Source organism: Fusarium flagelliforme (assembly GCF_020744385.1).
Source record: "Fusarium flagelliforme strain FIESC 12 MPI-CAGE-AA-0113 chromosome Unknown B0J16scaffold_5, whole genome shotgun sequence".
Classification (NCBI taxonomy): Eukaryota; Fungi; Ascomycota; class Sordariomycetes; order Hypocreales; family Nectriaceae; genus Fusarium; species Fusarium flagelliforme.
This window is the reverse complement of record NW_025763507.1, coordinates 952,577-979,866: the sequence shown is the minus strand read 5'-3', so window position 1 is coordinate 979,866 and position 27,290 is coordinate 952,577. Positions and strand designations below refer to the sequence as shown.

Below are 27,290 nucleotides of genomic sequence, written 5' to 3'. Positions count from 1 at the left end.
GGTATGGGTACATACATAAGCGGGCTGAGCGACTGTTGCTTTGCACAGCGCTATCGGTATGGTCATGAGGACACGAGCCGACTGCTTACTCTTCGATTCGATCTTATATTTTACTGCATTACGACAACGGCGGCCTCGACTAAGCAATCTTGGTATGATGGAATGATGGATGAGCTGCGGCTGTAATGGCCGAGGCGAATTCTTGTTTGAACAATCTGTACGTGCATTAGTGTTGGCTTCAAAGTCTGGATATAATAAGCAGGACGCCGTTGTCAGTTTGGGGGTTAGTTTCTAGTACATAGAGTTAGCATAAATGCGCAGGGTGATGGGTGGAACAGCGACCAAAAGCATACTTATTTTCTTGGTCTGGGAAGATATCAGGACGTTGCCTGGTGAGCGATTCCCGAGGTATTTGATAGTACAATTCAACCTGACTGGTTTGGTACCACATACACACACAGCCATAATCGTGATTCATTAGTGATGATTGTGATTTCAACCTATAAATCTTGGACTGACTTGCATCACCATATGAGACTGAACATAGCCGCTGATGATATAACAGATGGAATGTGCACATTGTTCCTAGACCATGTGTACTAATTAAATAAGATGTAGTCAAAGTGACGCTTCGCTCATAACCTTTCTGCTTAACTGAACTGTCGTGTAACTCTCGACATGCATGAATGAAGCTCGGTGAAAAGCCATTTTACCATTACCCGACGGTTTCCGCCTAACCTCGTTGCCTTGGGAGTTCTTACGGTATCAACGTATTCACTGCTCATCTCATGAACTTAATGTTTTGTAAGCCTGTGCCTTCTCTCCGATGAATACTCAACTCCTAACCGCCGTAGCCTGCATTGTACCGGTCGGCGAACACAGCTCATTTAAGCAATTGGGACTCAGTCAGACATGCAATATTTGATAACGTCGACATTTTTCTTCTCAAGAGACGTTCGCGATCCCTATGTCCAACTATCAGGGCTCTATGACTCATCTAACTTGAAGACTATTCAGGTTTGCTCCGCCTAAGAACTGGGCGAGTGGCTTTACTCCGTATATGGATGATCGACTGTTTCCGTCCCTTGATTTAGTGGGATTGCCTTGGACAAAATTCGATCATAACAATAAGTTTCACTTTGAGGATCACTTTGGGTCGAAAGGTTTCTGCTTGTTGTTAAATGAGGTTGTATACAGAAGAAATGACTTGAGATACGCTAGTCTGGGCAGATAAAGGTGAAATTTGGATTTACGATGGTCTTAGTTGTTGCTACAAGGCGTGAGTGACTCCCGTCATGAGCACACAGTCTGAACGACAGACATCTTACAATTACAAGTCTAAGAGGACTACAAAGTTGGCAACATCCAAGCTCAGTCGTTGCAAGATAGTATGAGCAGTGGCCAAGTGATGGCTAGTCAATAGTCTCCTAATATTGATCAAGACTGCCTGATAATACCCCAACTCGAGCAACGCTACGATACCTTAATGTCTTATACTGAAAAAGCCAAGTGTCGTTTAGTCTAGTTTATATCATTATATCACTGAGTGAAAGAATAGATGCAATCGCTGCCCAAAGGGTATCTGCAATCCATGTACGCCTTGCCAACCGAACGCCTGACCACCCATAAAATCTCAAAAGGGTTCAACTCTGTTGTGTTGTGCCCCCCTTCAATGTTTCGCGAGACGCGATGCAAGTATGCTGATGAGACCAAGTGTAGTCTCCAATGGAACAATTGTGTGTGTAAAAAGCAGTATAATTGTAGTAACGTAGTAAAGGAGAAGTGATACTGTAAAGCAAGGTCGAATGGAGCATAATGCGACAAAAAAGTCCTGATAAACGCCCCGAAAATGCGACTCGTCTTTGATCTGTTCTTGACCAGACTGCTTGCTTTGCCGTGCTTGAAATCCTCTTCTGCGCGGGTTGTATTTCATGACCAGACTTCAAAACCCTCCATTTTCTTTTCGTTCTTTCGCACTCAAAACATGCCGTTCCGACTTTCGTTCCTTCAAATTATCTTTTATCGTCGAGGTCGCTTCTCGCGATCATTCTGTAACCCTCCTCCTTCTTCGCTTCTCCTCTTTCGTCCTCGGCTTTCGCGATCCTCTGGTCGTAGCCCCCCTTCACGTTGCCCTCGTCCTCCCCTACCACTGTTTGTCCAGTCTTCACCACCGCGGCCACTTTGGCTATCACCTCTATGTCGGCCTTCACGACCATGCACAACATCTCTTCCAGCTGTAGGAGGCCCCATCGGCTCGCGTGCAGCGCCGCTTTGATCTCTATTGGAGCGTCTCGACTCACGCTCTTCCCTACCACTCTCTCCAGCTCCTGAGCGACGGTCACGGTGTTCACGATGTTCTTTACTATCTCGTTCTCGACCTGGACTGCGGTCACGTTCGCGATCGCGGCTTCCTCGGCGCGAAGGCCTATTTGACCGACTTTCGCGATCACGTCGGCTTCGATCATGCTCACCACGACCTGAGCCTTCTTCTCCATTGGCAGGCGCCCGGCTAGAAGATTCGTTCCTGACCGGATCTTGTCGTTCCTGCACTGGTGTGGCGGCGGGCGAACCTCCAGTTAAGACCTGAGCATCCGAACCACCACCGAGGGTTTGGCGTGCCTGGCCCCTCCTTCCGCTGTTGCTTCGACTTGTATCGGGCATGTTGGCCTGTGCTTGTTGCAACGTGCTGTTGATGCCTGCAAGCTGCCTTCGACCGCCATTGCGACGTTCGCTAGAGGCTGGCCCGGTTGGTACGTTGGCGTCAGTGGCTGGTGAACCAGTATAACCTCCGGGTGTTTGTCGTGGACCTGGATTGGGACCCCGATCGGGCGTGTTGGTTCCACCCATAGACTGTCGGCCATGTCCATGACTGTTACTAGGCCCTTGGGGTGGTTGTCCAGGTGGAGGAGGGGGAGGCAGTGAGTTACCACCACTGTTACCACCGATTTGAGCAAGACGTTCTGGATGAACACCTGTAGGAGTTGCAGTAGTTGATGCAGGAGAAGGCATGTTCTGGCCAGGGCCAGCGTTTCTAAGTCTGCCCCCAGGGCCTGCAGGTGTAGTGGAAGGAGTGGCCGGACCAGTGTTCTGCTCATAACCGCCTCTTCGCCCTCTTCCTGAGGACGGGCCTGTAGGAGGAGGTCTATCCGGGGTGGCTGGGCGTTCGGTCTCAGGACCAGCAAATCGGCCGTCAAGTCGACCTGGAACAGCTTGTGGCCCATTGTGACCTCTGGTTGAACCTCGTCCGCGAGCCTTGGGACCGTATGGGATATCTGTAACATTCTGAATACTATTGAGTCGTCCATATGTATCGTCTTGGTGGGGCGGCGGCTTGTGGTCAGGCTCTGGCGCACGAGTTGGAGTTCCGTGAAAGCCAGAAGCGTCACGACCTTTGGGTGCGGTAGGTCGCTCATTCTCGCGATCCGTCGGCCTGTCTCCGCGGTAGTTCGGCGAACGTTCTCGAGGATCCCTTCCAGCGGGTCGGGGTTCTGTAGGATAGTTGCGATCATGTCGGTCTTCGCGACCACTCTCCGGTTGGCCAGCCTCATGCCCGTAGCGACCGCCTCGACGAGGTGATTGCACGCGAGTGTTGTGGTCCCGTACTTCATTTCTTGGAGCGCGGGATGGTGTGCTATCTCTATTGCCCATCAATGCAGCTCTCTCTGGGTTGATAGTGTCCATTGGCTCGACAGGGGCAGTCTTACGACCCCTACCGGAACGGTCAGAGTCAGGTGCCCGGCTTTGCTTGTTGTCCTGAGCAAATAGAGCAGCTCTCTCTGGATTGATATGAGGCTCGGGTGCCTCAGCAGCAGCGGCAGGCGCAGTGGGAACAGAGGCCGGTGTTTCATTCAAACGGCCATGATCGTGGCCTCTGCTGCTCTTAGCATCCCTAGGCCGTTCCCGTTCATGTTCGCCACGACGTCCTGATCCATCAGATCGAGCGGGTTCCCGACCGTGTTCTTGTGCTCGTCGGTCAGGGAAATCGCGGGGACGGTCTGGGCGAGCAGGATCGAAGTTTCGTGATTCCCGTTGGTCCCGGGGCTCACGAACTTCCCGAGACTCTCGCTGATCCCTAGTATCACGGGGCTCTCTAGACTCACGTGAATCCCTAGATCGTGCGTCTCGCGGTTCCTTACCATCACGGCGCTCGTGACCTCTGGATTGGTTAAACCGATCAGAAGTATAATGCGCAGGGATAGGCACATCGGGTCGACTGGGAAGTGTATGAGGAGGGCGTTCAGGCAGCGTGTTAGGTCGAGAATCATGCTTTGCAGCCGCACCATGTCCTGCATTTGTATTCGCTGCGCGAGGCCCCGAAGGTGTTTGGTCACGTTTAGTAGAGTTAGACTCTCGAGACGACCCGGGCTTAGCGGGTAACAAGTCTTTTGCAGGACCTGCAGGCTTTGCGGAATCGGCTCCTGAACTCTTGGAGTCTTTGCCATCCTTGACCTCGCCATCTTCCTCTTCGGCTGTAGTCTGTTTTCCTCGGGATGGCCTATTGATGTTAGACTTGAAAATGATCGAACAGACGCAGGACATACCTGGATTGACCTGGTTTAAATTCTGGCGCGGTCGCCCGCAGATTATTGGCCTTCTCTGATTCGGTTTGAGCAGGCCCAGGCTAGAATGCGTCAGTAAAGTCATAGACGATCGGTTCAGGGCACTTACACCGCCAGGCCGGAAAGCCTGTACCATTACCCATTTAGATTTCCTTCTTTGAAGTTCCGACATTGCTCCCTGTGCGGCAACTGACAGATCAACACGTCCACCAATTTCACCATCCGGTGTTGATTTGGCAGTAGACTCTTGTTTGGTGATAGTCTGAAGGAGCGACGAAAACTTTGTAGCCATGAAGTCAATCGCGGGAAAGACGTCAAGGACCGCCTTCAGAACGGTGATGGCGTTTCGAATATGCATCCATTCAGCACCTTCCAGACAAGTACGGAGGGCAGTGTTGAGGTTCTTATGCCAGCGGAACAACATATCGCGGAATTCTTCGTGCTCCACAAAAGTCAAGGGCTTTCCATTCTCATCGAAAGTTAGAGCAAATCCAAGACGAGGCTGATCACTTGATCCTTTGCCCTCCTTGTCATATGCACCCAGCCTGGGCTGGTCCTTTGACTTGTCCTTTTCATTAGGTACGGGTGCGTTCTTGTGCCAACGTGACAAGTCTTCCAGGATCAGCTTCAAGAAACGACCAAGATATTCAGCCTCCATAACAGTTGATGTAAATATCAGAGACCTTAAGCGGTTGGCATTGAAGAGGCGGTCGTAAAGAGACATCAACTGGAATCCTGGGGCGTTCCCTTCATGAAGTGCTTTGATGAATTTGTATGTATACTCAGCGTCGGCCTTGGATAGGAGTAAGCGAGGGAGGAAGCACTGTTCGAGTAGTGCATCAGAGATGCTGTCTGGCTTGGCTCGAGGCTCCGGGAACGAAGACTGGAACTGTTTGCTGAGGAAGAACTTCCACTTTGCCTGTCGCAGGAGATGTTCGCCGCATTCTTCGGAAAGGCCGATCTGAAGCTGCATAAGCTCCTTTCGCTTTTCGACCTTGCGTTCTTGTCCTTTTCGTGACAGGTCACTGCGATCTCGTGAAATGGCAACCTCTTCGGTTCTGAGGCGCTCTTTCTCTTGTCTGTAAATCTTGTCAGGACAATAGAGGTCGCCTAGCTGAAGAGCCCAGAAGGTCACATAGAGATCTGGGGTAATCTTCTGCCAGGTTTCGGGGCGGACAGCATCTTGTATAGTTTCTACCAGAGGCTGAAGTGCAGATTTGATGAGAGAATTATCCTCGGATTTCTGTGGTTGTGACAGATTAGTGGAGGGGTTCCGTGCTGTTGGAGTCTGGGAACCCACCTGGTCGTCAGTCTGTGGTGTCTCTCGACTGGGTGTATCATGGCCACCATTCGTAGCGGGCGTATCGGACATGGCAACGTCTCCTTCCTTATCTATAGACTGGGCGATTTGGGCCTTCTCCTTGGTCTCTTCGACCTTCTTTTGCTTCCACGGGAACATGCGATGGGCAAGGCTTGCCCGGCCTATCATGAATGCCAAACTGACATCCAAGCCGTAGGATTTGATGAGTTCGGGAATGGAGGGAACGAGTTTGTCGAAGCTGGCTGGTTCCATGTTACTCCAGAGGAGGTCCAGGTATTGGATCAGGATGCGGTGGGAATCGTCAATCATTGAGGAAAGGTACTTGATGTGAGCTTCATCTTCTGGTACTTGGAAGAGTGCTGCCTGTCGGTACTGTGTCAGGTTGATGAGAAGCTGTGCAGCAAGGTTGGAATCTGTCAAAGCTTGGATGAGACGCTTCGAGCTTCTCACGTTATCGAATCGCTTATCTTGACCACGAATTAGGGTATGACGTCGCAAGTATTCGCCTCCAGCCATGGACATAATTTGATGGTCTGTGAAATCGACCGAATCTACAATTCCACCCATAGAAGTGATGAGCTCCTTGAGGATGATAAGATCGGTAGAATTGCCCCTGTACAGCTGATCATTGACATATTGGAGAACCGGTGTAGCGTTCAACACAGTATAACGTCGAAAGACTCTACCGGAGAACCTTGACAACGCCTGTAGCCATTTACTGGTTGTAAGAGCGTGTTCGGCTTGAGTACGGCTCCTTGACTTTCCGAGAGAGCTCATCAAGGACCACACGAGCACATCGTAAGACATATCTGTAAAGTACTTGGCGCACTCAACAAAGGCGTCAATCAGATTGGGGTAGGACTCCAATTGTTCGAAAGCAACTCTGAAAACAATGCCAGGAGACGAGTAGCTGGTCTTTGCTAGTTGCTTGGCCATTTCACCTAGGTTGGTGAGGGAAACTCGCTTCATGGTGCCTCGAGTCTCGGATGTTGCCTTTGCAAAAGCTGATTTCATAGCAGGAAGTCGAGAGATTTGACCCTCAAACCATTCAGCATACATGGAATAGCGAGTAGTCATAGAATAGTGTCTCATGAGCTCCCAGATCGTGTTGACGGTAGAGGCATTAGCCTTGGTATGACTCAACGCTGGCAACAAAAGTCGTCGAAGTAGATCGTGCCATCGAGCAAGGTTGTGCTCTGACCTGTCCTCTGCGAGACTCTTGGCTCCGATTCTAGCCAATTTGGTCAAGAGAGCCTCGTCTTTACCAATGTTGACACCAGAAATGTTGAGAAGTGTTCCACACAACGTGAAGATATCGTCCACGGTCTGGCAAACAGGGATATTGTCCGCCCACTCATCCCAATAATATCGATAATTCTGCGATTCATTGGTGTCGACCTTGTCAGGGAATGGCCATCTGAGCGATTTCCGGGGTGTCAACCTGTTTAAGCGGACACTGCCCTTAGGAAGCCCGGATTGATCATAATCGGGCACAAATTTCGTCGGACACCCAGTTTCGCCTACTACGATAGGCCCACTGTCATGGAAGACTTTGTCGACAGAGTAGTGTAGTATGCGATGGATTCTCTCTAGCACTTCTGGGAAGATTTCTGGAATCCAAGGGAAGCGACCAAGAATAAACAGCGATTCTGGTATGGCACCAATGGTCAACAACTGCGTGAGCAAGGCCACCTTTTGTTCCAGTGGTTCGGGTAGTTTTGGCTTGTTATCTGTCGCCTCAGCAGCAGCTTCTTTGGTGTCAGTTTCGGACTTCTTGGGAAGCTCCCGTCGAGGAAGATTTGAGCCGTTTGGATTATCGTCGTCGCCTTGAGGCAAAACACCTGCCATAAGAAGAGCGTTCATTGTTCCACCTCTAGTGGATCGCTCCTCCTCCTCCAGCTTCTTTGTCTGCTCCTCACGGACCTTTTCCATGTTTTCATCAGCTGGTGAGAGGTGTGGATAGAGGTCAGTTAAGGAAATGAAACCGATCTTGATGAGAAGAGCCGCAAGATAGAGCAAGTTCGCAGGGAGGACGTCTGTCTCATCTCTAGCATCGGAGTTGTAGAAGCGCAACTTGAAGCCAAGCAGCTGCGCGGCTGTCCGGTTGCCAGGGGGCGGCAGCGTCTTGGTTTCCTGTACCCATTGTCGTTCGATATCAGCCGCAGCATCGTCGCCCGTGGAGCCGTTGGTGATTGTAAGTTGTTGAGAGTCAGAATCGGCCACCTGTCGGCCGCCCAACTCAAAGAAAGCTTCAATATGCACTTCCCTAGCTCGGTCCCAAAATGCAATATCACGGACCCGTTTCTTCTCTTCCAAAAGCTTCTCGTCCTCTTCTGTTGTTGTCCATTGCGCGTAGTCTGGAGTAGCCCATAGAGGCAGGCCACCGACATAAACTGCAGGGCTGAACTTGAGGTGAGAGCGCGGCCACCATGAGCTGACTCGGAGGAATTTGACAAAGAACTTGAACTGCTTGATAAGTACAGCCGCTGCAACATCCAGAGTCACGTCCAACACCCTTCCTACGTCCAGATCAAAGGTACCTATCAGTGCCTTGATCCGTTCAAAGGTCTGTTCAGCCATTTCTGGAGGCGGAGGCGCTACACTACTAGTCGTGAAGAGTTCCGTGATGAGCTTAGAATACCCTTCGGTTTCCTCGCGAAGCAGGTTATAGTTGGCCTGGCGATAGAGAAGATTTGTCGCCTGCTTGATACCTAGTTTGACGAAATTATCCCTGATGAGACCTAGTTGCTGTAGGATCTCAGGGTCGAGTGCCTGTCGCATCAAATTCGACGATATGCCAGTCGTCAGCACAAACTCCCGTAGGGATGGTCGGTAGATGACGGGCTCGCTATCCATAACTATGGATATAGAGTCAAGGAATATAGTGTGGGGAGCGAACGCGTATGAATCCTTAATCATCTCCGTCGTTTCGTCACCGAGGATTTCCTTGACGCAGGTACCTGCCTCGGCTGGTGATAATCGAGCTTCAACGACCGCGCGAACAAACTCTTGAAACAAGCTTGATAGCTCAGTGATATCGACATCGTCTCGCGACTGCTTTCCGTGCTGAATCACCTCTTCCCGACCGCTCTCGGTCCAAGCGCTAACCTTCTCATCTGTAAGATTATTATAGCGATAGTTAGAATGAACCGGAGAAGGTGGTCTCAGTAGGGGCGGTGGTGGTACGTAAGTCGGCTTCTTGATCACTGGCGGAGGAGGTAGTGGTGGTGCATGTGAAGAGCTGGGTCGTCGTTGCGTTGGTGTAGAATTAGATTGATGGTTCGGGGGTGCTCGACCATGGCCTTGCGATGAATCGCGTCGACCCGGACCTCGAGGTCCTCTTCCGCGACCACGTCCCATGTTATCTTCGCGATCGTGCTGTCCGAGTGTTGTATCTCCAGGTCGATGGGGAGAAGATCGACCAGCTTCGATCGATTGGCGGTCGTTCCTCTTGCGTTTCGGACCCATAGCTCGCGAGAATGAAGTCGGAGCTAAAGGCGATGATTATCTCATTAGATGATAGCGTGTGTTGCGCTATTGATGAATGTTGTAGTTTTTGAAGTCTGTGAGAAAGAAAAAATGAGTTTACTGGTTCGAAGTAAAAGAGGTTGTAACTTTTGTTGTTGCATTTGCGGACGGCGCGGATAAGAAAGACTGACTTTTGACGGCAAGGAGTTCGGGTGGGGAAGGTTGACGGTCGCGACAAAGCTGACAAGGGAAAGACGTGAAAGCGAAGAAGCCAAAAAGGTCTAAATTGTGTAATATGTGGCTTCGGGGATAGAAGGCGACTTCTGCGATTCGTTTTGCGGGTGGATGAGCCCAGTTGCGATGGGGTTGGAGAGGAAAGAATAAAGGAAGCTCAAACAAAGCTGGAATTAGATGTCACGACTTCTTGGTAGCCAGTCGCCAGCAGCCTTCCCTTAGGTACTGGGGAAACGAGGCTGCCAACGCGTGGTAGGTGGCAGGCACGTCGCCGCACAGGCCACATGCAGTGAAAAAGAGGTACGTACCGATCAGTATCAGGCCTCATGGAACCTTGAAAACTCCAAAGAATATTGTGAGACGAATAGCAATACTGACTTTCAAGATGCAAGTAATCTGGCTTTTATTACCAGATTAGGTTTATAAGACAGTAATTAGTTTCTTTGAGTTATTTGTGTCGCTTTTCTTCCTTCTTTGATGATACTTCTTGCGCATGGTAGTTTCCTATTCACGGCTTATTTCCGCTCTCACTCAACTCATGCACGTGATCGTCATTGGCTCCGTTGCCGGCCACTTGTTGCAGTCAGGACAGCACCGCAATTGGCTGAGTCACTGCAGCCATGGAGACCTGCCAGAATTACGCCATACCTAGGAGCAGTCTTTTCCCTCTGATCTTTTATCCAAAGACTTTTCTAGTCGAATCAAGACAATAAATATATTTGAGTAGGATTCTACTATCTATTGGGCCTAAATTCCCGCCAATTCGATCAAAATTTGGGGTAAATCGGCTCAAATATCAAGTCGCAGCTAATCTGGGTGCGACCCCGGTCCGATCTCTCTGTATAACCTCTCACAAACTACGTCGTGAGAAGACAAACTACAATCATACATAGTCATGCCAACTGCCACCATGGGCGGAAACGACGCTATTAACAGCGATTCTCGCAAGCAATATGGTCAGTATTTACCCATGCTTGTCACTCTATTCCCTTTCACCATATACCCTGTCCCTCATCCATTGCCACGGTTCATCCCCTTGTATCACTTGAGAAGACTGGTGGCTGAATACCTGTAAGAAAGAACGCAATCACAGCCTGAGAACCCGTTCGCTGCGCTCATTCCTGAGCAGCAGCTAGCGATTGTTCCAGAATTTACCCTTGAGTCTGGAGTTACTCTTTACAACCTCCCAGTCGCTTACACCACCCGCGGCAAACTCAACGAAGAGGGTAACAATGCCATGGTTATCTGTCATGCGCTCACTGGAAGCGCTGATGTGAGTGACTGGTGGGGTCCTCTCCTTGGAGGTCCTGGTCGAGCTTTCGACACATCTAGGTTCTTCATCGTTTGCATGAACAGTCTAGGCAGTCCCTACGGTACTGCGAGCCCAGTGACAGCCAAGGACAATGACCCCGACAAGGGCCGATATGGTCCTGAGTTCCCTCTCACAACTATTCGTGATGATGTCAAGTAAGTTTTGCGCTCCTAGAATGGGTACTAAAGCAAGGAGAGAGACAAAGGATCACTTGTACTAACTATTGATAGCCTCCACAGACTCATCCTTGATGACCTGGGTGTGAAGCAGTTAGCTGCTGTGGTTGGAGGATCTCTCGGTGGTATGTTTGTGCTTGAGTGGGCGTACTTTGGAAAGGACTACATCCGATGCATCGTCCCCATTGCTACCTCGAGCAGACACAGTGCTTGGGGTATCAGCTGGGGTGAAGCCCAACGACAGAGCATTTATGCCGACCCCAAGTACGATGACGGATACTATTCATTTGACGATCCGCCTTCTACTGGATTGGGTGCGGCCCGTATGTCTGCTCTTCTGACATATCGAAGCCGCAACTCTTTCGAATCGCGATTCGGACGTAACATCCCTGATCCGTCCAAGGTTCAAACAATTGGCGGCCGACCGCGCCCCTCAACTCCTTCAGAGGCACACTTTCAAATTCACAACGACGGTCATGTTGTTAAGCGCACTTCCATTTCACAGGGCAGCTCAACCGGTACTCCTTCAGCTCCCCAGACACCTGCAGCGACTGATGTTGCTGATCCTCAATTCCATGGCCCTACCAACGGTAGTCTCACCGGGGGAGAGATGCCGCAATCGCACTATTTCTCTGCCCAATCGTATCTGCGGTACCAGGGCCGCAAGTTCGTTGGACGATTCGATAGCAACTGCTACATTGCCATGACTCGTAAGCTAGACACGCATGACGTGTCGCGTAACCGAGCAGAGACTATCGGAGATGCATTGGCTATGATTGAACAACCTACACTTGTTTTGGGTATTGAGAGCGACGGTCTCTTCACATTCGCAGAGCAAGAGGAGATTGCGCGACATGTTCCCAACGCCCGACTAGAGCGCATTGAAAGCCCCGAGGGTCACGATGCGTTCTTGTTGCAGTTTGAGCAAGTCAACAACTATGTCCTGAACTTCTTCAAAGAGGTCTTGCCAGACATCATGTCCAAGGACGGTGCTGCGCCCGAAGAAGCTAGTGTTGGTCAGCTTACCAAGTCAAGCACATTTGGTGAAGCTGAGGTTGAGGACATCACTGCCTGGTAAACAATATTTAGAACGGGGCCAAGACGCTACAACGAGCTAGAAAGAAATTAGACAAGACCGAGAATATAATGATGAACATGAAGAACGAGAACTGTATTGTTGTGGCTCTTTGATTAGGTATACGAACATCTGTCAAAGTGACGATAGATACCATCATTCCCCGCGTTTTCTGAACGAATCAACGTCACAATTGGATCAACCAAGTAGCATCGTAGTTTAGATAGACATATTTGGATGGTGGCATGGAGGACTTGAAAGTGCATGTGAAAAGGGAGCACTGAGTCAGTTATGCAGCGCTCATCCACAAGTCGAGGCACCAATGGATGTTTGTGTATACAATCATCGCACTCTTAGCAACAGCCATTCACTAGACTTCGATAAGCATGTTTCCAAGTGAGGTAGAGATGCTACTAGTTGCTCTGTTCCTTGTTGGATTTAATGATCGCCCGGCCACAGGTCCTACTATAGAGAGTGATAGATCATATGTGCTTGAACCTCTGGGGCCATTCTACGTATTGATTTACCACCACGCATATACTATGCATATCGGCATCTATTTTCCTTGATCTCGATGATGAACTGATCGAATGATATCGGCTCATGGGTTCAAGTCCCGCCTCCTCCTCCCGGTGGCCATCTGAGTGCCGTGCAGCCCTCTAGCCGCGGAACAAGAGAATCGTGCCTCTCATGAGAACCATCAGGTTGCATCTGAGCACAAACAATACATACCACTCCTTGTGCATTGTCGCCCAACTGACCAATTACACAAAACGCTTATTTGCTCACATCTTTATTCCCGCCAAACTATGTTGCCATCCTGAAGCCACACAACACCACTCTTCATTGACAACAAAAGCCGCCATCCAACTACAATGGTATTTCTTACAAATCGATATCCAGTTTTGTCACATTCATGAATAAAGCCACTGAGGGATATGGCGCATTGTAGATTGGGACCGTGATGGTGGCGGCGGGCTAAAACATGAGGCTGTTGCAAAAGTGACATGCATGGAATGCAGATGGATGAAAACAGGAGAGACATCTACAAAGAAACCAATTACAGACGGAATTCGCTTATTTGCGCCTTAATGCGTGTTTCCGGATAGTTTGTGTTGTGTAACCGACTGCTGCAGATTGATCATCAGATTGCGGCCGTTGAGAGGTCAATGCGAGAGACTTTGGCTTCCATTTCGATACTCTAGGGTGTAGGACCTTGAAGGAATTACACATTCATGTGTCAGTGGTACACACCATCTCTGCATTGTAGGACGGTATGGAGTGTTGTTGTGAGCCAGCTTGTATGGACTGAGACTTCGAATGTGATGATGCGACACCTTCAAGCAACGCCAGATCAAAGAACCACAAAGAAATGCAGAACTGTATAGTATGCTCCGTTTCCAGCGAAGAGCCAGAAATGGATTAGAACTCTGTCTTTACGAGCGGCTCTTCCAAGTTATCCATATCAGAATGTGTATGCATGTAGATGAATGCCTCGGAAGCCGAACTCCTCAACTCATCCCCCATCTACAAGGAAATACCGTAACTTCACCAATCATCTAATCAGAATCAAGTTGCCCTCTTGACCTCTGTTGGCAACTTACAGAAAAAACAGAGAGGCTCGGCTATACTAGCCCCCAGGATGTCCTTTGACGTGTACGGAAGAACTGACTGATAACCCACTGGCCCACCGGGCTTACGAATTCCCCAGCTTACAGAATCCCCAGCAACAGTTTCGAAAGGCATGGGATTAGTAAATCTTTCAAGGTACAGTCTTGTACAAGCTTGACAAGGCAAGAGACTCGCAAAGCCGGTGGAGGATCAAGTGAAAAGAGCAACACACGTGGATAACCGATTGGTCAGTTGTATTACGACAGTGGCAGCCCCTGGTCAAAATTTGCGAAACGAGAATGATGAGCTGAGAGAATGAAAAAGCAGTGAGGAGAGGCGAGGATATGCAAATGTGATGAGACAAGAGGAAACCCATACCCGTCGGGCGACCGCTCTTGGCCCGGCTTGGCTCGGTCAGTGCTGCCGGAATGCACTTCCTCACCGAGAATGACAGCGAGATGGGATAGTGAGAGATAAAAGGCCATGACAAGTCATGGAATGGAGCTGAAAAGATAAAAGACGTCTAGTAAAATGACTAGAGCTATGCTTTAGGTAACGGTTTCGAGCGGTTGGCGTCGCAGATTAACAAGATTAGCAAAACGTATCGCGTACTCAGGTACAAAAAGCACGGATCAGCGAGAACGAAACACAGACCCGTAATACGTAACTTTTTAGTTAATATCAGGCGAGTTATTGTCGTTTCTCACGCGGTGTTGAAAATCTAGATTGCTGTCAGCAACCGAGACAAAATAGTAGGAGACATATGCCCTGCAGAATGGGTAACCCTTTGCTCCCATCTTTCCTACATTCTGAACACGGACGTCAAATTTTCTGTTTCCCCAAGCCTTGGTCCTCTTAGACCCATGTTGTGGCAAATTTCAGAATGCGGCTAGAAGCATTTTCGAAGGTAAGCCGGTGGAGACAGTTGGACAACGTGCCAGATGGGTCTGACATTGATTGATCTTGTTTTCTCTTGGCCACAATGAATCAAGAAAGAGGAGACAGCGCCGTTTCACTTTGTGTGAATAATGGATCACTAAGAGTCACGCTTGAAGGTTTTCTTGAATGTTTCTCAATGCGAAGAGCCGTGCACGACCCAATCACGCTGGGGCAAACTGGGATAGAGCTTGCTGTTTGCCGGAAGCCGTTGTCAGGGTGCTAGAAGAATTGGGCGCCGAAAGCATGAGAGACGATATAATTAAGTCACCTTATACCAGCTTAGTGGTAGTACTTGAATCACCTTATTTTGGCAGCCTAAGCCTTGGAGGACAATTCTTCTGTCACCCACCCAGCCGGCTGTCTCTAGGAACCTCTTCGGTGATGGGGAAACGAGCAATCCACTGTATCTGACCGGCTGATTGTACAACGTGCACTTTTTACGTACAATCGAAAAGTACGCCCGTCTCGGTGCTATTCTCTCTTTCACTCTTTTCATCGTGTTGTCAGATAGACTAACAGAGGATGTAAGCACGTGTCGGCATTTGCCATCACGAGAAAGAGGGGAAAGTCAACAAAGAATGTTGTGTACCGTAATGCAGCCTGGTCTAGAGGTTGCTGTCGATCTATTTTTCAATCAATCGTCATCGATATGCTGCATCGTATCGATGCAATGTGGGATGGATATAAAAAGCTTCGGGTATTATATATGTCGATCAAGGTGAAAGAAACGCCGGTAAAATCTTGAAAGTTCCCGGTCGGCGAGATCTGCGACCAAGTGACCAGGTAAGATGAAATGGATTGCTCGATGCGGCATGATGATGTGGGTGTGATGGATCCATGGAACGACTCTATTGTTTTCTGGAAGCTTTCCCGTGACAGAAGTAAATTCATGATTGCCTGAGGCGTGAAGAATTTGTTCTGGAAAACAGGGGCCGGGGGGGTTTGGTCTTGCTTGTCTTGTCTGTCTGACTGTCTGCATCACATCAGACAGATCTAATTTCTGTAACACGGCGTCAAATTTGTGATTCAAGCGAACCAACGGCGATAGATCCCTGGGATGGAAGGAGAAATTACATTCTCCTGAATGCAAAGGTCGCAACGCCTCTTATTCAAAATAAACTCTGTTTGCATCCTTCATCAGTCCTCAGCCCAGCCAGAACTAGAGTCAGAGCGAACAGATAGCGAAACGACCCTGGGACTTGAAGTGGGGGGCAGCCCTCTCAGTGTGTAAGACGCGGGCGTTAGGTCGACTTCTCTCCACCAGGGCGAGTTTGGCCACTGAACTCCGATAGCTTCCAATTGGTCGAGAGGAGGTTAGTGGATGACAGGGGATTGCAAGGGTGTATCTGTTTTGCCAGGGAGCGACGAAGTCTTTTTTGTTCGGTCGGTCGTGAGCTGAATGGGAATCATGTTTTGGATCTTGGTAGAGCAAAACAAGTTCCAGACTAGTCGTTGATGGCCTATTTCGCTATTGCAAAGCACCGAGCCGATGTTCATGCTATTCTAGATGAAGGAGGTGGTCGGTGTTTAGCAGAATGACCTGCTTTGAACAAGGCGGGACCTGGTGGATTCTCTTAGAGCATGGGCAACCTGGTGTTCCATTCATCTCAGTGGTCTGCATCGAATGCTCCCTTCTGACTGGTCCGGGGAGGTTCGAGTGGGTGTGCAGTGGACTTTCCATCTTGCTTCTTCCTCGGCTTCCAGAGGTGGGTGACTGGGTGAGTGCTGAGCGCTGACTGGTCAGTGACTTGTCCGGAGGTTCCATTCTGGAAGGCGTGCGCAGGTGTGTCTCCACCATTGCACCTGCCTCAAAATCACCACCCATCTCGTTACAGACAAGACAGAGACAGTACGTTCGTCCATCCCCCAATCCGTAGCGTACGTAAAAGTAACCAACCTGGGAAAGCACGGCTCGCACGCTATATCCGGCCGTACCTATCTAATCCCAACTGCCCGGGCCTGTCAAGAATCCTCTCAAACTTCTCCATTTCTCATCCATACCTACGTATTGTTATTATCTCTGTTATTAGAAAACATAATATTTTCTCTTCATTGTATCTATGGTTTCGCCCGATTCCCTCCTCGCCTTAGGCCCAGACTTGTCGTAAACCTCCACCACTCATCGCATCTATCGACCCTCACGAATCCGCACCCCCGACGGCCAGCGACGCCGAAACTCCGATCCATGGTATCGATGTCGCATTTGAACAATACATCAGCACTCTATTATCATTGTTAAACTATCGCCAATTAAATCTGAGGCTTTGGAATAGAAGGAAACTTGATATCGGTGTCGATACTGGACTCCAGCCACCTCAAACGCCTATCCCCGTGGACTGAATCAATTGGGCACTCAACTATCGTTTTAGCGAACCACGATTTGAGGAGAAAGAAGTGAAAAACATCAAATTGGATATACTTGGGAAGAGTTGGAGTAATTATCGAAAATTATCGACATAGCGGAATCTTGGTTCCTATGCATTCCTGATCTCAACGGAACAGCGCCCGAAGAGGTGGAGATCAGTATCGCGAAACTCATCTCGACATATTCTCATCCCAAACAACCCATGTCGTCGATTACAGATATCATCGCTCCCGATATTCCTTCACCATAAACTTCAAAATGCCAGACTACGACGACGACATACTCCCCGAGCCTGCGACCGGCTCTCAGCAGGATCGAACTTGGGGCGGCAACAGGGCTTTTCACAACTTCTTTAACGATTTCTCTCATATTCCTGACCCAAATCTTCGCCGCCGTCTTGCCTTGTCTGAGATCGACAAGGTTCCTTTTGGCGCATACCGTATGTGACGACCCTGAGTCGATATAGCACCGCTTTATATGTATTTACTGACCATCTATCAGATATCCGTGCTGTTTTAGTAGCAGGTGTTGGTTTCTTCCTAGACTCTTACGATATCTTTGCCATCAATCTTATTACAGTCCTCCTCGGAGTTGTTTTCTGGGGAGATCCGAACCCTCAAAACGGGTTCAGCGGTAACGATGGCTACCTTCCTGATCGAGTCAACCAAGCCTTTAAAGCCTCCACCAGTGCTGGAATTGTAGTAGGCATGATTGTATTTGGATGGCTGGCAGAGTTAGTACCCCTCTATTCTTATTGACGGAGTTCATCCTCGGAATGGACAACAATGTGCTGACAACTCATCAGTGGTTTTGGTCGTCGACGTATGTACGGTGTGGAACTGGCCATCATCATCATGGCTACCCTTTGCTGCGCTCTCATCTCATCGAGCCCTGCTATGGGGTCGACTGGGCTCCTGATCTTTTGGCGCATCATTATGGTAAGCTTTTGGAAACCGTTTTCAGACAGCATTCACTGACTGGAATCCAGGGCATTGGAATCGGTGGCGACTATCCGCTATCCAGTGTTATTACATCTGAGTAAGTTGAGTCTTGTTTGTTGTCAAGAAAGTTTTGTGGCTGGGGTCTAGTTTGCACCAAACCTCAAAACACCTGTATTGAACGGAGCTGACTGGGATCCCACTAGGTTCGCACCGACAAGGTGGCGCGGCGCTATGGTTGCTGCTGTCTTTTCTATGCAGGGCCTTGGACAAGTTGCGGCTGCTATCGTTGCTCTGATTACAACCGTTGCCTTTAAGGAAGCTTTTGTCGGCGCTCTCGACGAAAGTCAATGCGGTTTCGAGTGTCGATTGGCTGCCGACCGAGCATGGAGAATCATTGTTGGAGTAGGCGCGATTCCTGCCTGTGCGGCTCTCTACTACCGCATTACTATTCCCGAAACCCCTCGATATACATTCGATGTTGAACACGACGTCGAAAAAGCCGATGCCGATATCAAAGCATACGTAGCAAGCAAGTCCAAGGGGTCTTTCGATGTTGTTCATCAGGTCAGATCTAAGCGTCAATCTGGACGCGGCCTCAACGTACCTCGTGCGTCCTGGTCCGACCTTATTGCTTTCTTCCGCCAATGGAACAACTTCAAGATGCTTCTGGGCACAACTCTCTCTTGGTTCTTCTTGGTAGGTCGCCTTGGAAAACTTGTCTCCAGTCTAGCTAACCTTTCTGAAGGATCTCGCGTTCTACGGTCTCGGACTTAATAACACTTTTGTGCTCCATGCCGTTGGCTATGGTTCGGGGAACAACCTTTTCGACAAACTTCACAACCAAGCGGTGGGAATGATCATCTTGACTTGTGCTGGCTCACTCCCTGGCTACTGGATGGCGATTCTCACCGTTGACACATTCGGCCGCAAGCCATTGCAAGTCGTTGGCTTTCTTTTGCTCACCATTCTCTTCTGCATTCTTGGTTTTGCGTACAACAACCTAAGCCAAGGAGGCTTGCTCGCACTATACATCATCGGCCAGTTCCTCTTTAACGCTGGCCCGAATACGACCACGTTTATCGTTCCCGGCGAATGTTTCCCGACTCGATATCGCTCCACTGGACATGGAATTAGCGCTGCTATGGGCAAGATCGGTGCTATCGTTGCTCAAGTTATCAGCATCCCTATGGTGCGTCAAGGAGCCGCGGAGGACTGCAAGGATACAGAGTGCACACCGAACCTCAACCGTTTGCTTCAACTCTTTGCCCTCTTCATGCTCTTCGGCACTTTCACCTCGCTGTTGATCCCTGAGACTAAGGGCATGACTTTGGAGGAGCTTTCTGGTGAGCCTCGAACGAGCTATAACTCGGGATGTAATGGCAGTATAAGTCTTGGATCACCTAAACTCAGGGCATGGAATCCTTTCCATGGTGGTCAGCCTGCAGGATTTTCGTATCCCAGGTCTAGAATGGGCCAATTCCGAAAGAGCGACCGTGTTGGCATCATGACATCGCCCGAGCTCATGGCGGAAACATCTCGACTGCGAAAGCCCCGTCTCTGGAGGAGACATCGCAAGGCCAAGTCGAGCAGTGGTACAGATATTGCCCTCAGCACTCGAAGCTCGGGTACGGTAGAGGACGACATATTCCCAGCAGGGGCACCTGCACCTGCTACAGCAAGTAGTCCTCCTCCACCTCCGCCACCAAGCTGGGGAGCTGGATGGGGGCGAATAGATCGAGGAGGGCCGCCTCCACTGTTGAACTCCGTTCAGCTGCAGGATGTCGGCAGTCTTCTAAAATGATGTTCTGAAAGGACAAAAACGGTGTTGGTCATACATGATTGGCATATTACAGGCGTTGGTGGATTAATGAAATTTAGACTATGATACCTTAGATGTTTGATTTAGGAAATATGTCGCATTTAACGTCGGCAGTAGGAGACTTGCAGGCAGAAATGTCTGCAACTTGTACGAATGAATAACGAATAAAGAATCTCCAGACATTTGCACTCTCTATTTGACTCTTTTTTTTTTTTTTATAACTGTCGAGCAATCAGGGCGTACATGATGAAACAGCACATTGTTGCACTCTCAGAGCAACTGATGACTACTTTTGATCAAAGCATGTATACAATTGCGAGTTGGATGGCATGATCACATTACATCAATCATTGTAATTGGTCTCGTATGTCTTGCGCTTGCAGGTCATCATCACCAGTCTCCAGATTTGGAATCACAGGTAGATAGGGTGATATCTATCAGTTCTATTCTCTACACTTCTTGTCTACAACTCGATCCAGTTTTCGTCTGTTCGAATACACTTCCCGTTTCACGAAAAGCAAGCCTGTATACCTACTCTAACCGTCTTGCATTAAAACCCTTTCTGGTACCAGTCTTAACCACGAAGAACCTTGAGAGCCTCCTTCAAGTTGGCGATGTCGCGAGTCAGCTTCTCGCGACGATCTTTGCTGAGCATGTCTTCGCCTGCAATGGCCTCAAGCTGGTCGGCAGTCATCTGGAGAGCAACCTTTTCAGAAAGGACAGCGAGAGGACCATCAGAGGCGTGAAGGAGGAAATGATCAATGACTTGCTGACAGACAACATCTACAAAGCGACCGCGTGCATTTTCGTAGAAGGTGTAAAGAACATTGTGGATATCTCGGCGGGTGCTTTGCAGAGTAGTTTCGTTGTTGAGTCGCTTTTCGATCATTTCACGCGCCGTGGTAGCTGCCTCTGCTGGGTCGTAATGTTTGTTGTAGCTGTTGACGCGGTGGAGGTCCAGCATAGTTTCAACTTCTTGGCCAAGATCTTTAACATGGGCTAACTTGAGACTGCTGAGAGAGTCACTGAAGTTAGGGTTGTACGTAATGCTCTTCCCCTCGAACTCCACCTCAAGCAGGAACTCGACATGGTCGACGGCACGACGGTAGCGCTTTTGGAGATCTTCAAGAAGGTAATCCCAGAGCTGATCACGAATCGAAGAATGGGCGCAACAGGAATCCAGAACGGTGCGAATGAAATGATGAACGATGAGGATCGCATTGGAAACGTGAGCCTGAGCCATGGGACGCCATTTCTTCGATTGCTCCTTGAACGTGATAGGAACCATTTCACCACTGAACTAGATGATGTCAGCTTTGTCGTATGTATCAAATCGAAGCAAGCTTACCGTTCCAATCTCGTAACCTCGCGAGGTCAAGTACTCTTTCTCAATATAGGTCATGATATCCTCTTTTTGAGGCCTGGGGCAATAGTAGGCATCATAGAGAATACCATCTTCCAAGTCATCTTCACCCAGTAAAGGAATAGTGAAAGTCGTCTCATTGTAAAGGTCTCCTCTCTCAACGTCTTGTTCCTGATTGCGATAAAGAAGGTATTCACCCAATGTTTGTTCTTCTATGTCTGTCGTTGGCACGCCCTCTTTGCTCGACTCAAAGAAGCTCCGCGTGTGTCCCTTTTCGTAGAGAACCTTTCCGAAGCCCTCGTTAATCTCCCGAATGCGAGTGATGAGTTTGAGCTCCTTGTTCTCGAAAATCTTATGGCGCGTGTAGTAAGCGTCAAGACCATAGTTCTTGATTTGTGCGAACTGGGCCGCGACGTTACCGAGGTAGATACGCTGCTCTGCTTCAGTGCTGCGCGATTGGCCCATGTCTTTGAGGAGACCATCGCACTCTTTGAGCTTGGTGCCAAGTTCGGCTCGAACTTTGGGAAACTCGCTCTTGGTGCGATCCATGAGAAGTTGCCCAAGACGTATCTTGAGAGCGGGAATTCCGACACGATCAGCAGGAAGTTTGGTCCAGGGAGCTTGCGCGAAGAAGCTTCTCTCCTGGAGGTTGCGATCTTCTGGGCTAGAAGAGGTATCGTCTGCGCCCCGGTTTTTGACGACGCAATAACCGAGCTGAAGATCACGACGCTTTCCAAGTACAAGGTCGACAACAACGCTCTTGGTAGCCTCCTCAACAGCCAGATCAGGCTTGGTAAGGACACCGAGTGTTCTCTTGCCTTCAGGGTCAGCCTCCTTGGCGTAGGTCAAGATCTTTTGGTTGGCGATATCTCCGTTGCAGGGGACAACAGCAAGGATGATGGTTCGCGACTCGTTGATGTATCGCTTGACCATACCTTTAACGAGTTCAATGTCGGCCTTGGTTGTCATTCCAGGCGTTTCGTTCTCAAACATGCCAGGGACATCAATCACTGTTAAGTGATCCTCGTTCGGTCCGCTGATTTCAACACGGAGAACGTCACGACTGAAGGCTGAGCCGCTCGTGTTGCCGTTAGAGTCAGCTTCGATGCCCATGACTTTAGCTGCCTTTTTTTGTTTAGTTAGTAATGAAAGACGGATCAGGTAAAGGAGACTTACATCCTTGAAGATCTGACCGAACTCCTTTGCGTCGAGGTTCTTAACAGTACGACGAAAGGACTTGGCTTCTTCCTCATCGGCATCAACGGCATGGATAGAGATGACAATTTCTGAAGTTTCCTCGCGGCGGCAGATGATCTCTGTGGCATGGCGAGTACAAAGAGTTACATCTCGGGGGAAGTGGAAGCCAGTGAGGGATTCGAGGACACTCGACTTTCCCGCACTCTGGTCGCCGACTACAACCATCTGTTCAAACGATTACCACCACTGCTAGATGTATTGCAAGGGAGTTCATACTTACCTGAGGAAGAGGAACCATGTCAGAGATACCAAGCTCTCGAAGCTTGTCCATCTTGTCGAGGAGGGTTCGGTTGGCGAGACCCTCGCCCGACTTATCTGTCTTGGCTGTCATCTCTGCAACTGACTTTGTCATGAGTAAAAGTGCCAGTTGTGAAGTTTTCGTTTTCTGTGCGCAGTAGGATGTATCGAGTCTGCTGTGACGCGTTGAGAAGGGGGAAAGGGTGTATTCGAAGAAAAAGGTAGACTTGGTACTTATACATGATCCAGTCAATTCACTTGAGGTCCTGATGGAGGTGAATCAAGGTGGCTCATGAGCAAACATGGGCTGGCGGTTACGTGCTTGCTGCTGGAGGCCCGCCACCAAGCCTGTTGCCTTACGAATTAGATTGACGCAGTTATCCATTTTCAAGCGGGCTATCTGATACATCGCCATGTACTTTGTTGGAAGGCTGTGACAGACCGCATTTTTCTACTTCTACCCTCATGTAACTACCCGGCTGGGCAGATGCATGACTACTGGGTAGCAGAGAGATTTTATAAGGCTTGAAGCAACAGGGATAACTAGTTATGTCGTCTATTATTCTCTCAGCGGTCAACTTTTCTAAAATCCTAACACATGGAATGGAAACCGACATTACTTACATCACCAATGTACTGGGAAATCCAGTAGGATCAGAACAACTCAGCATATTGCATGGGTATGTTGTTGGACATATAGCCTATGAGTTTGGGTAGTTTAGCGCATTCCTGATTTAATATTTGGCAGCTCGATGATGGGTTGACTCTATCGTCCTGCCAGCAGAGTTTGAAGTCGGAGGCCTACCACTTCAAAGATACCAGCAAGCGGCCGCGCAAAGACCAGAACTTTCTACGATAATGAGTAATTCAACGAATCGAGAATCATTAGACCAAAGCTAACTATAACTGGTACATGCAAGGCGCATTCCAACCGGGCCGCTGCGTTTCAGACCAACACGACCCCCTGCAACTAGGCAACCGACATCACCAACATGAGAGGCAACTAGAACTACACAGCCAACACCGGAGGTAACCAGAAAAGCACAACTCGATGAGTCAAGACAGAGATCAACATAATCATTCAATTGACTTCATGCTTGGGTATCTCGCTAAAACAAACGCCAAATCCTCTCCCTTTCCTTTCCATACTATATAGGGTATCCATCAATACTACACTGGGTATCCAAATCACCACAAAGAAACAATTTCCGTAACAGGCATACCGCAGGCAGAAACAAGGTCCTGCCTCTTCATATACCAGGCCTCAAGCAAGGCCATCTCCACGGGGGTCTGGTCCAATGTGTCGCGAGGGGATGAAGGCTGCAAGGCTGATTCGAGGGCATGGACGAAGCGCTCGGATAGTGGATGATTTGTGTTGGTGTTGGTGTACTGCTTTGCTGTGGCGAGACAGCGTCTTGCTTCGTCGGTTATGAGGACGGGGTTGGTGATTGTTTCTCTGAAGAGAGGGTGTTGAACCAGGACGGTGAGAGTCATGCCGACTATGCCAAGAGCTGCATTGGAGTTAGTAAAAGTACTTTGGCTAGAGTGTTGCAAACTTACCGATGGCAGAGTGACTCTCAGGGGGCCCGTCAAAAGTGATGAGCCTCTTTTCGCGTGCCATTATATCCTCCAGTTCGACACTTGCAGCGTAGCAAGACTCGAACAATCCTGCGACCATGGATTTTGCGATAAGGGAAGCTGGTTGAGTTGCATTACTGCTGATGAGCTTCATGATAGCAGCCCGAGGGATTAATGCCTTGGCCTCAAGATATCTAGTTCCTGTTAGAGCCATTGTGTAAATGGAAAGGGGGCGAATATACCTCATGCGCAGTAGAGTAGCCTGGCGACGAAAGACTGCTTCGGGCTGGGTGCAAGGAAACTTCACATGAAGATGCTCAGGCAAAGCAGCATGCCATTCCTCTAGCTCACAATCGAGCTTGAGTGCAGTGGATAGGATGTCTGGGATGGCCTCTTTGGTGTTGCAGGTTGAGCTGAAGTAGGTATCGTGAATAGGCTGCAGAACGTTGTCCGCTAGTTTCAGAGTTTGGTTGAAGAAAGATAACTTTGAAGGGGTATCGCAAGGCTGTGTTCTGTCAATGTTATTGGCATAAACCTCAAGATATTCGTCGTCAATTTCTTGGGGCAAAGTGCCAAATGTTGGGTTTTGGCTTTCGGAAGAGTTTTGCATTCTAACAAGTAGAGCACAAGCACACCATGTCCTTCTTCGCTCCTCAATTTCCGCCTGCGCCTTTCCTGGTAGATCAACATGAAGCATAAGACCCTCTGCAAGTCGATAAGCCATTCCTGTCAACATCCAACTATCCTGAGTTGCACCCGCCCGTCGTAAGAACCGAGTGTGAACAACCAATGCCTGCACTACAGGAAGAGAAGCTACGGATAAAAGATCGACGAGAAGCAGCGTCTTGGCTTGCTGGTGGAATTCGTAGGCGTGGTTCAGATGAGACTCGTTCGATTCGGTGGTCGCAGATTTGGCTAGCTGACCGATTGCCAGCATGCCGAGTAGGAGGGAGTAAGTGGCAGCGAGTTCGGTTGCTTCTTCGAGAGGGATATCGCGACGATAGCGGGAGTTGGCTACAGCGATGAGTCGATGGTAGCGTTGGTAGAAAGATGGACGGTGGACAATAGGCATCGTGATCCAGTCAATGTTGAAGTACTCGGCTAGTAGCTCGTCCATCAGGTCTGTTGGTGGAAGGGTAATCTTCTGGAGCATTAAAGCAGCCTTGACGTTGGAGGAGTAGGAACCGAAAGACGAAGGCTTGACAGGAGCGGCATCTTCAAGATCGTCGGTCAAAGGCGGGCTAGCACCCATGGGATGGTGTGGGCGCGAGTAGTAGCTGGCTGGTTCATGAACCATAGGCAGCGAACCAGCTCTGATAGGGAAACTGGGGAGAGGATAGCCAGAATCGGCTTGAATTGGCGGAAGAGCATGATCAGAAGGTCTCGGTGGTCGTGTCATACGCTCTGATGCCACGCTGGGAGATGTAGAATGTTTCCTCCATTCGTCATGTGCAGGCGTAGTAGCGGCGAAACCATCGTGGCCATGAGCGACAAGCTCCTGCGACATATAAGTAAATGAACTACGAGTGAAAGACACGAGCAAGGTACTTGGCATAAAAAGACTTACCAATTGCCTTTCCTTTTCTTCAAGTTCCTGAACTCGCTTTTGGAGGGCGCGGATATAGCTATTACGAAGTCAATCTCTATCTACATGGTTGAGTTCTTTAAAGTTACTCACCTGCGCGACGAAGCGATAGACCCTTCGTGCTCAATTTCGGGGTAAATGCATTGTTCCGCACAAAGACCTCGTCTGGAACACGAATCGCAAACAGGACGAGCGCCGTCGCAGCGAATTTTACGATCGCGACATTGTCGACAAGCGAGGGATCTCGCCTTTCCAGGTCTTGCGGAAGCCTGTCGGCGCGTCGCAGTCGCAGAGGCCGAGGGTCCGGACGCGGGAGGCGAAGACTTTGTCCGTGTCATGCTCTTGAGATACAGAAAATATACGATCAAAGGATTCACAGAAAGGCTGAACAGATCGTTCAGCAGGTAGAGGTAGAGGTGGTCAGGTCAGGTCAGGTCAAATTTTAGACTCTCTCTATCTTTGAGTCAGGTTGGCTTTTCCCCCCCTTGACTTGGGCTTGACCTTACGAGGCATGTCCCGCGGGTTGGTCTAAGACGGCCACCGGGGTGGCCATTTTTGTGCGGTTGTCGGTAGCTGTTGTGTGGTTTAAGAGTGTTCAAGTGGAGATTTTCTGGTGAACGGGTATCGGGCCATCGGGGAATTGATGGAGGAGCGATAGCACATGTGGACACGTGATCAATGACGAATGATGACACTGATAGGAATGGAAGGAGTAGCAATTCAAAGCATGTCTCCTATTGCTTACAAGTGATATGCCTCTATGATGCACCCCAGATCAGGGTCTTGAAGTTGGTTTAGTGTTGCAAAACCCTCCACTACCTACGTACTGTACATGAATTACAGCGGGCACCTCAAAATTTATGGATACTCTTCTCATGACAGTTCGGCCGTCGGTCATCGGCTACATTCATTGGCGTTGCGAGTGACCGGCTCCATCAAGGGCCTCAACAACTCCCCGACCTCCCCGATGGCCCCGACATCCAGCACAAGGGTCTGAAAATTACGTACTGAAAGCTCAAAACTACTGATTGTTTGAGACTGTATGAGTTGTTCAATACTATGATCATGTCTGACATAATTGATGATCTCAGAAGTTTAGAATTGCACGAATCATATGCCCTAGAAACTCCCCGTGCTTCTACACGCGACACGCTGTAAAGTAAAGTAAAATCTCGGCCCATCGCCCGGCCTCTCTCATCCTCCGACTTCCGCCCACTAAACTAATCGACGATTTAGAGGCCGAGCTAAGTGGGTAACAGAAGAAATGTTCGCTAAGACTTAGGGTACAGAAATAAAGTAGCCTAAATGATAGCCTAAGCCGACATAAGATGACCAGATTATTTCGTCTCTTGTGCTTTCGGTGATCAATTCTTCTGACACCCTGTGGCCGAGCTCCCCGTGACCAAGACCCAGACCCGGTTCCAGACCCAGTGACGTGACGCCAGGAAAA

General features: G+C 49.3%; 5 protein-coding genes across 5 annotated transcripts; 2 read left to right on the top strand and 3 right to left on the bottom strand.

Moving 5' to 3' along the window:
- Nucleotides 1-1,902: 1,902 nt before the first annotated feature.
- B0J16DRAFT_150014 (transcription factor/nuclear export subunit protein 2-domain-containing protein) lies at nt 1,903-9,440 on the bottom strand. The gene is made up of 2 exons (XM_046122038.1): nt 5,860-9,440; nt 1,903-5,802 (listed from the first exon to the last, which is right to left on the bottom strand). The coding sequence occupies exons 1-2, from the start codon at nt 9,346-9,348 to the stop codon at nt 2,020-2,022; spliced, it is 7,272 nt and encodes a 2,423-aa protein (XP_045981047.1). The 5' UTR covers nt 9,349-9,440; the 3' UTR covers nt 1,903-2,019.
- Nucleotides 9,441-10,112: 672 nt separating this feature from the next.
- On the top strand, nt 10,113-12,245 carry B0J16DRAFT_343967 (Alpha/Beta hydrolase protein). Its single transcript, XM_046128136.1, has 3 exons — nt 10,113-10,538; nt 10,659-11,049; nt 11,125-12,245. Exons 1-3 carry the CDS (start codon nt 10,478-10,480, stop codon nt 12,146-12,148), a joined length of 1,476 nt encoding a protein of 491 aa, XP_045981046.1. The 5' UTR covers nt 10,113-10,477; the 3' UTR covers nt 12,149-12,245.
- Nucleotides 12,246-17,126: 4,881 nt separating this feature from the next.
- Nucleotides 17,127-19,841, top strand: B0J16DRAFT_149918 (major facilitator superfamily domain-containing protein). Its single transcript, XM_046122037.1, has 6 exons — nt 17,127-17,499; nt 17,562-17,793; nt 17,866-17,998; nt 18,049-18,098; nt 18,205-18,697; nt 18,747-19,841. The coding sequence occupies exons 1-6, from the start codon at nt 17,319-17,321 to the stop codon at nt 19,800-19,802; spliced, it is 2,145 nt and encodes a 714-aa protein (XP_045981045.1). The 5' UTR covers nt 17,127-17,318; the 3' UTR covers nt 19,803-19,841.
- A 553-nt stretch (nt 19,842-20,394) lies between these two features.
- On the bottom strand, nt 20,395-22,771 carry B0J16DRAFT_356507 (P-loop containing nucleoside triphosphate hydrolase protein; the record flags this gene model as incomplete). Its single annotated transcript, XM_046129476.1, has 4 exons — nt 20,395-21,120; nt 21,169-22,308; nt 22,360-22,605; nt 22,661-22,771. The coding sequence occupies 4 exons, from the start codon at nt 22,769-22,771 to the stop codon at nt 20,395-20,397; spliced, it is 2,223 nt and encodes a 740-aa protein (XP_045981044.1).
- Nucleotides 22,772-23,496: 725 nt separating this feature from the next.
- B0J16DRAFT_343957 (fungal-specific transcription factor domain-containing protein) lies at nt 23,497-26,592 on the bottom strand. Its single transcript, XM_046128135.1, has 5 exons — nt 25,934-26,592; nt 25,823-25,880; nt 24,498-25,753; nt 24,238-24,449; nt 23,497-24,188 (listed from the first exon to the last, which is right to left on the bottom strand). Exons 1-5 carry the CDS (start codon nt 26,176-26,178, stop codon nt 23,866-23,868), a joined length of 2,094 nt encoding a protein of 697 aa, XP_045981043.1. The 5' UTR covers nt 26,179-26,592; the 3' UTR covers nt 23,497-23,865.
- Between the last annotated feature and the right edge of the window lie 698 nt (nt 26,593-27,290).

What these genes read in the sequence shown, in the direction of transcription:
- B0J16DRAFT_150014 (XM_046122038.1), bottom strand. Translation starts at nt 9,348, where the DNA reads ATGGGTCCGAAACGCAAGAGGAACGACCGCCAATCGATCGAAGCTGGT. An exon ending in CACCACAGACTGACGACCAG is followed by an intron (nt 5,803 to 5,859) that starts GTGGGTTCCCAG and finishes TCACAACCACAG; the next exon opens with AAATCCGAGGATAATTCTCT.
- B0J16DRAFT_343967 (XM_046128136.1), top strand. Translation starts at nt 10,478, where the DNA reads ATGCCAACTGCCACCATGGGCGGAAACGACGCTATTAACAGCGATTCT. An exon ending in CGATTCTCGCAAGCAATATG is followed by an intron (nt 10,539 to 10,658) that starts GTCAGTATTTAC and finishes AATACCTGTAAG; the next exon opens with AAAGAACGCAATCACAGCCT. An exon ending in ACTATTCGTGATGATGTCAA is followed by an intron (nt 11,050 to 11,124) that starts GTAAGTTTTGCG and finishes AACTATTGATAG; the next exon opens with CCTCCACAGACTCATCCTTG.
- B0J16DRAFT_149918 (XM_046122037.1), top strand. Translation starts at nt 17,319, where the DNA reads ATGCCAGACTACGACGACGACATACTCCCCGAGCCTGCGACCGGCTCT. An exon ending in GTATTTGGATGGCTGGCAGA is followed by an intron (nt 17,794 to 17,865) that starts GTTAGTACCCCT and finishes ACAACTCATCAG; the next exon opens with TGGTTTTGGTCGTCGACGTA. An exon ending in TCCAGTGTTATTACATCTGA is followed by an intron (nt 18,099 to 18,204) that starts GTAAGTTGAGTC and finishes GGATCCCACTAG; the next exon opens with GTTCGCACCGACAAGGTGGC.
- B0J16DRAFT_343957 (XM_046128135.1), bottom strand. Translation starts at nt 26,178, where the DNA reads ATGACACGGACAAAGTCTTCGCCTCCCGCGTCCGGACCCTCGGCCTCT. An exon ending in AAGAAAAGGAAAGGCAATTG is followed by an intron (nt 25,754 to 25,822) that starts GTAAGTCTTTTT and finishes TATATGTCGCAG; the next exon opens with GAGCTTGTCGCTCATGGCCA. An exon ending in TGAGAGTCACTCTGCCATCG is followed by an intron (nt 24,189 to 24,237) that starts GTAAGTTTGCAA and finishes ACTCCAATGCAG; the next exon opens with CTCTTGGCATAGTCGGCATG.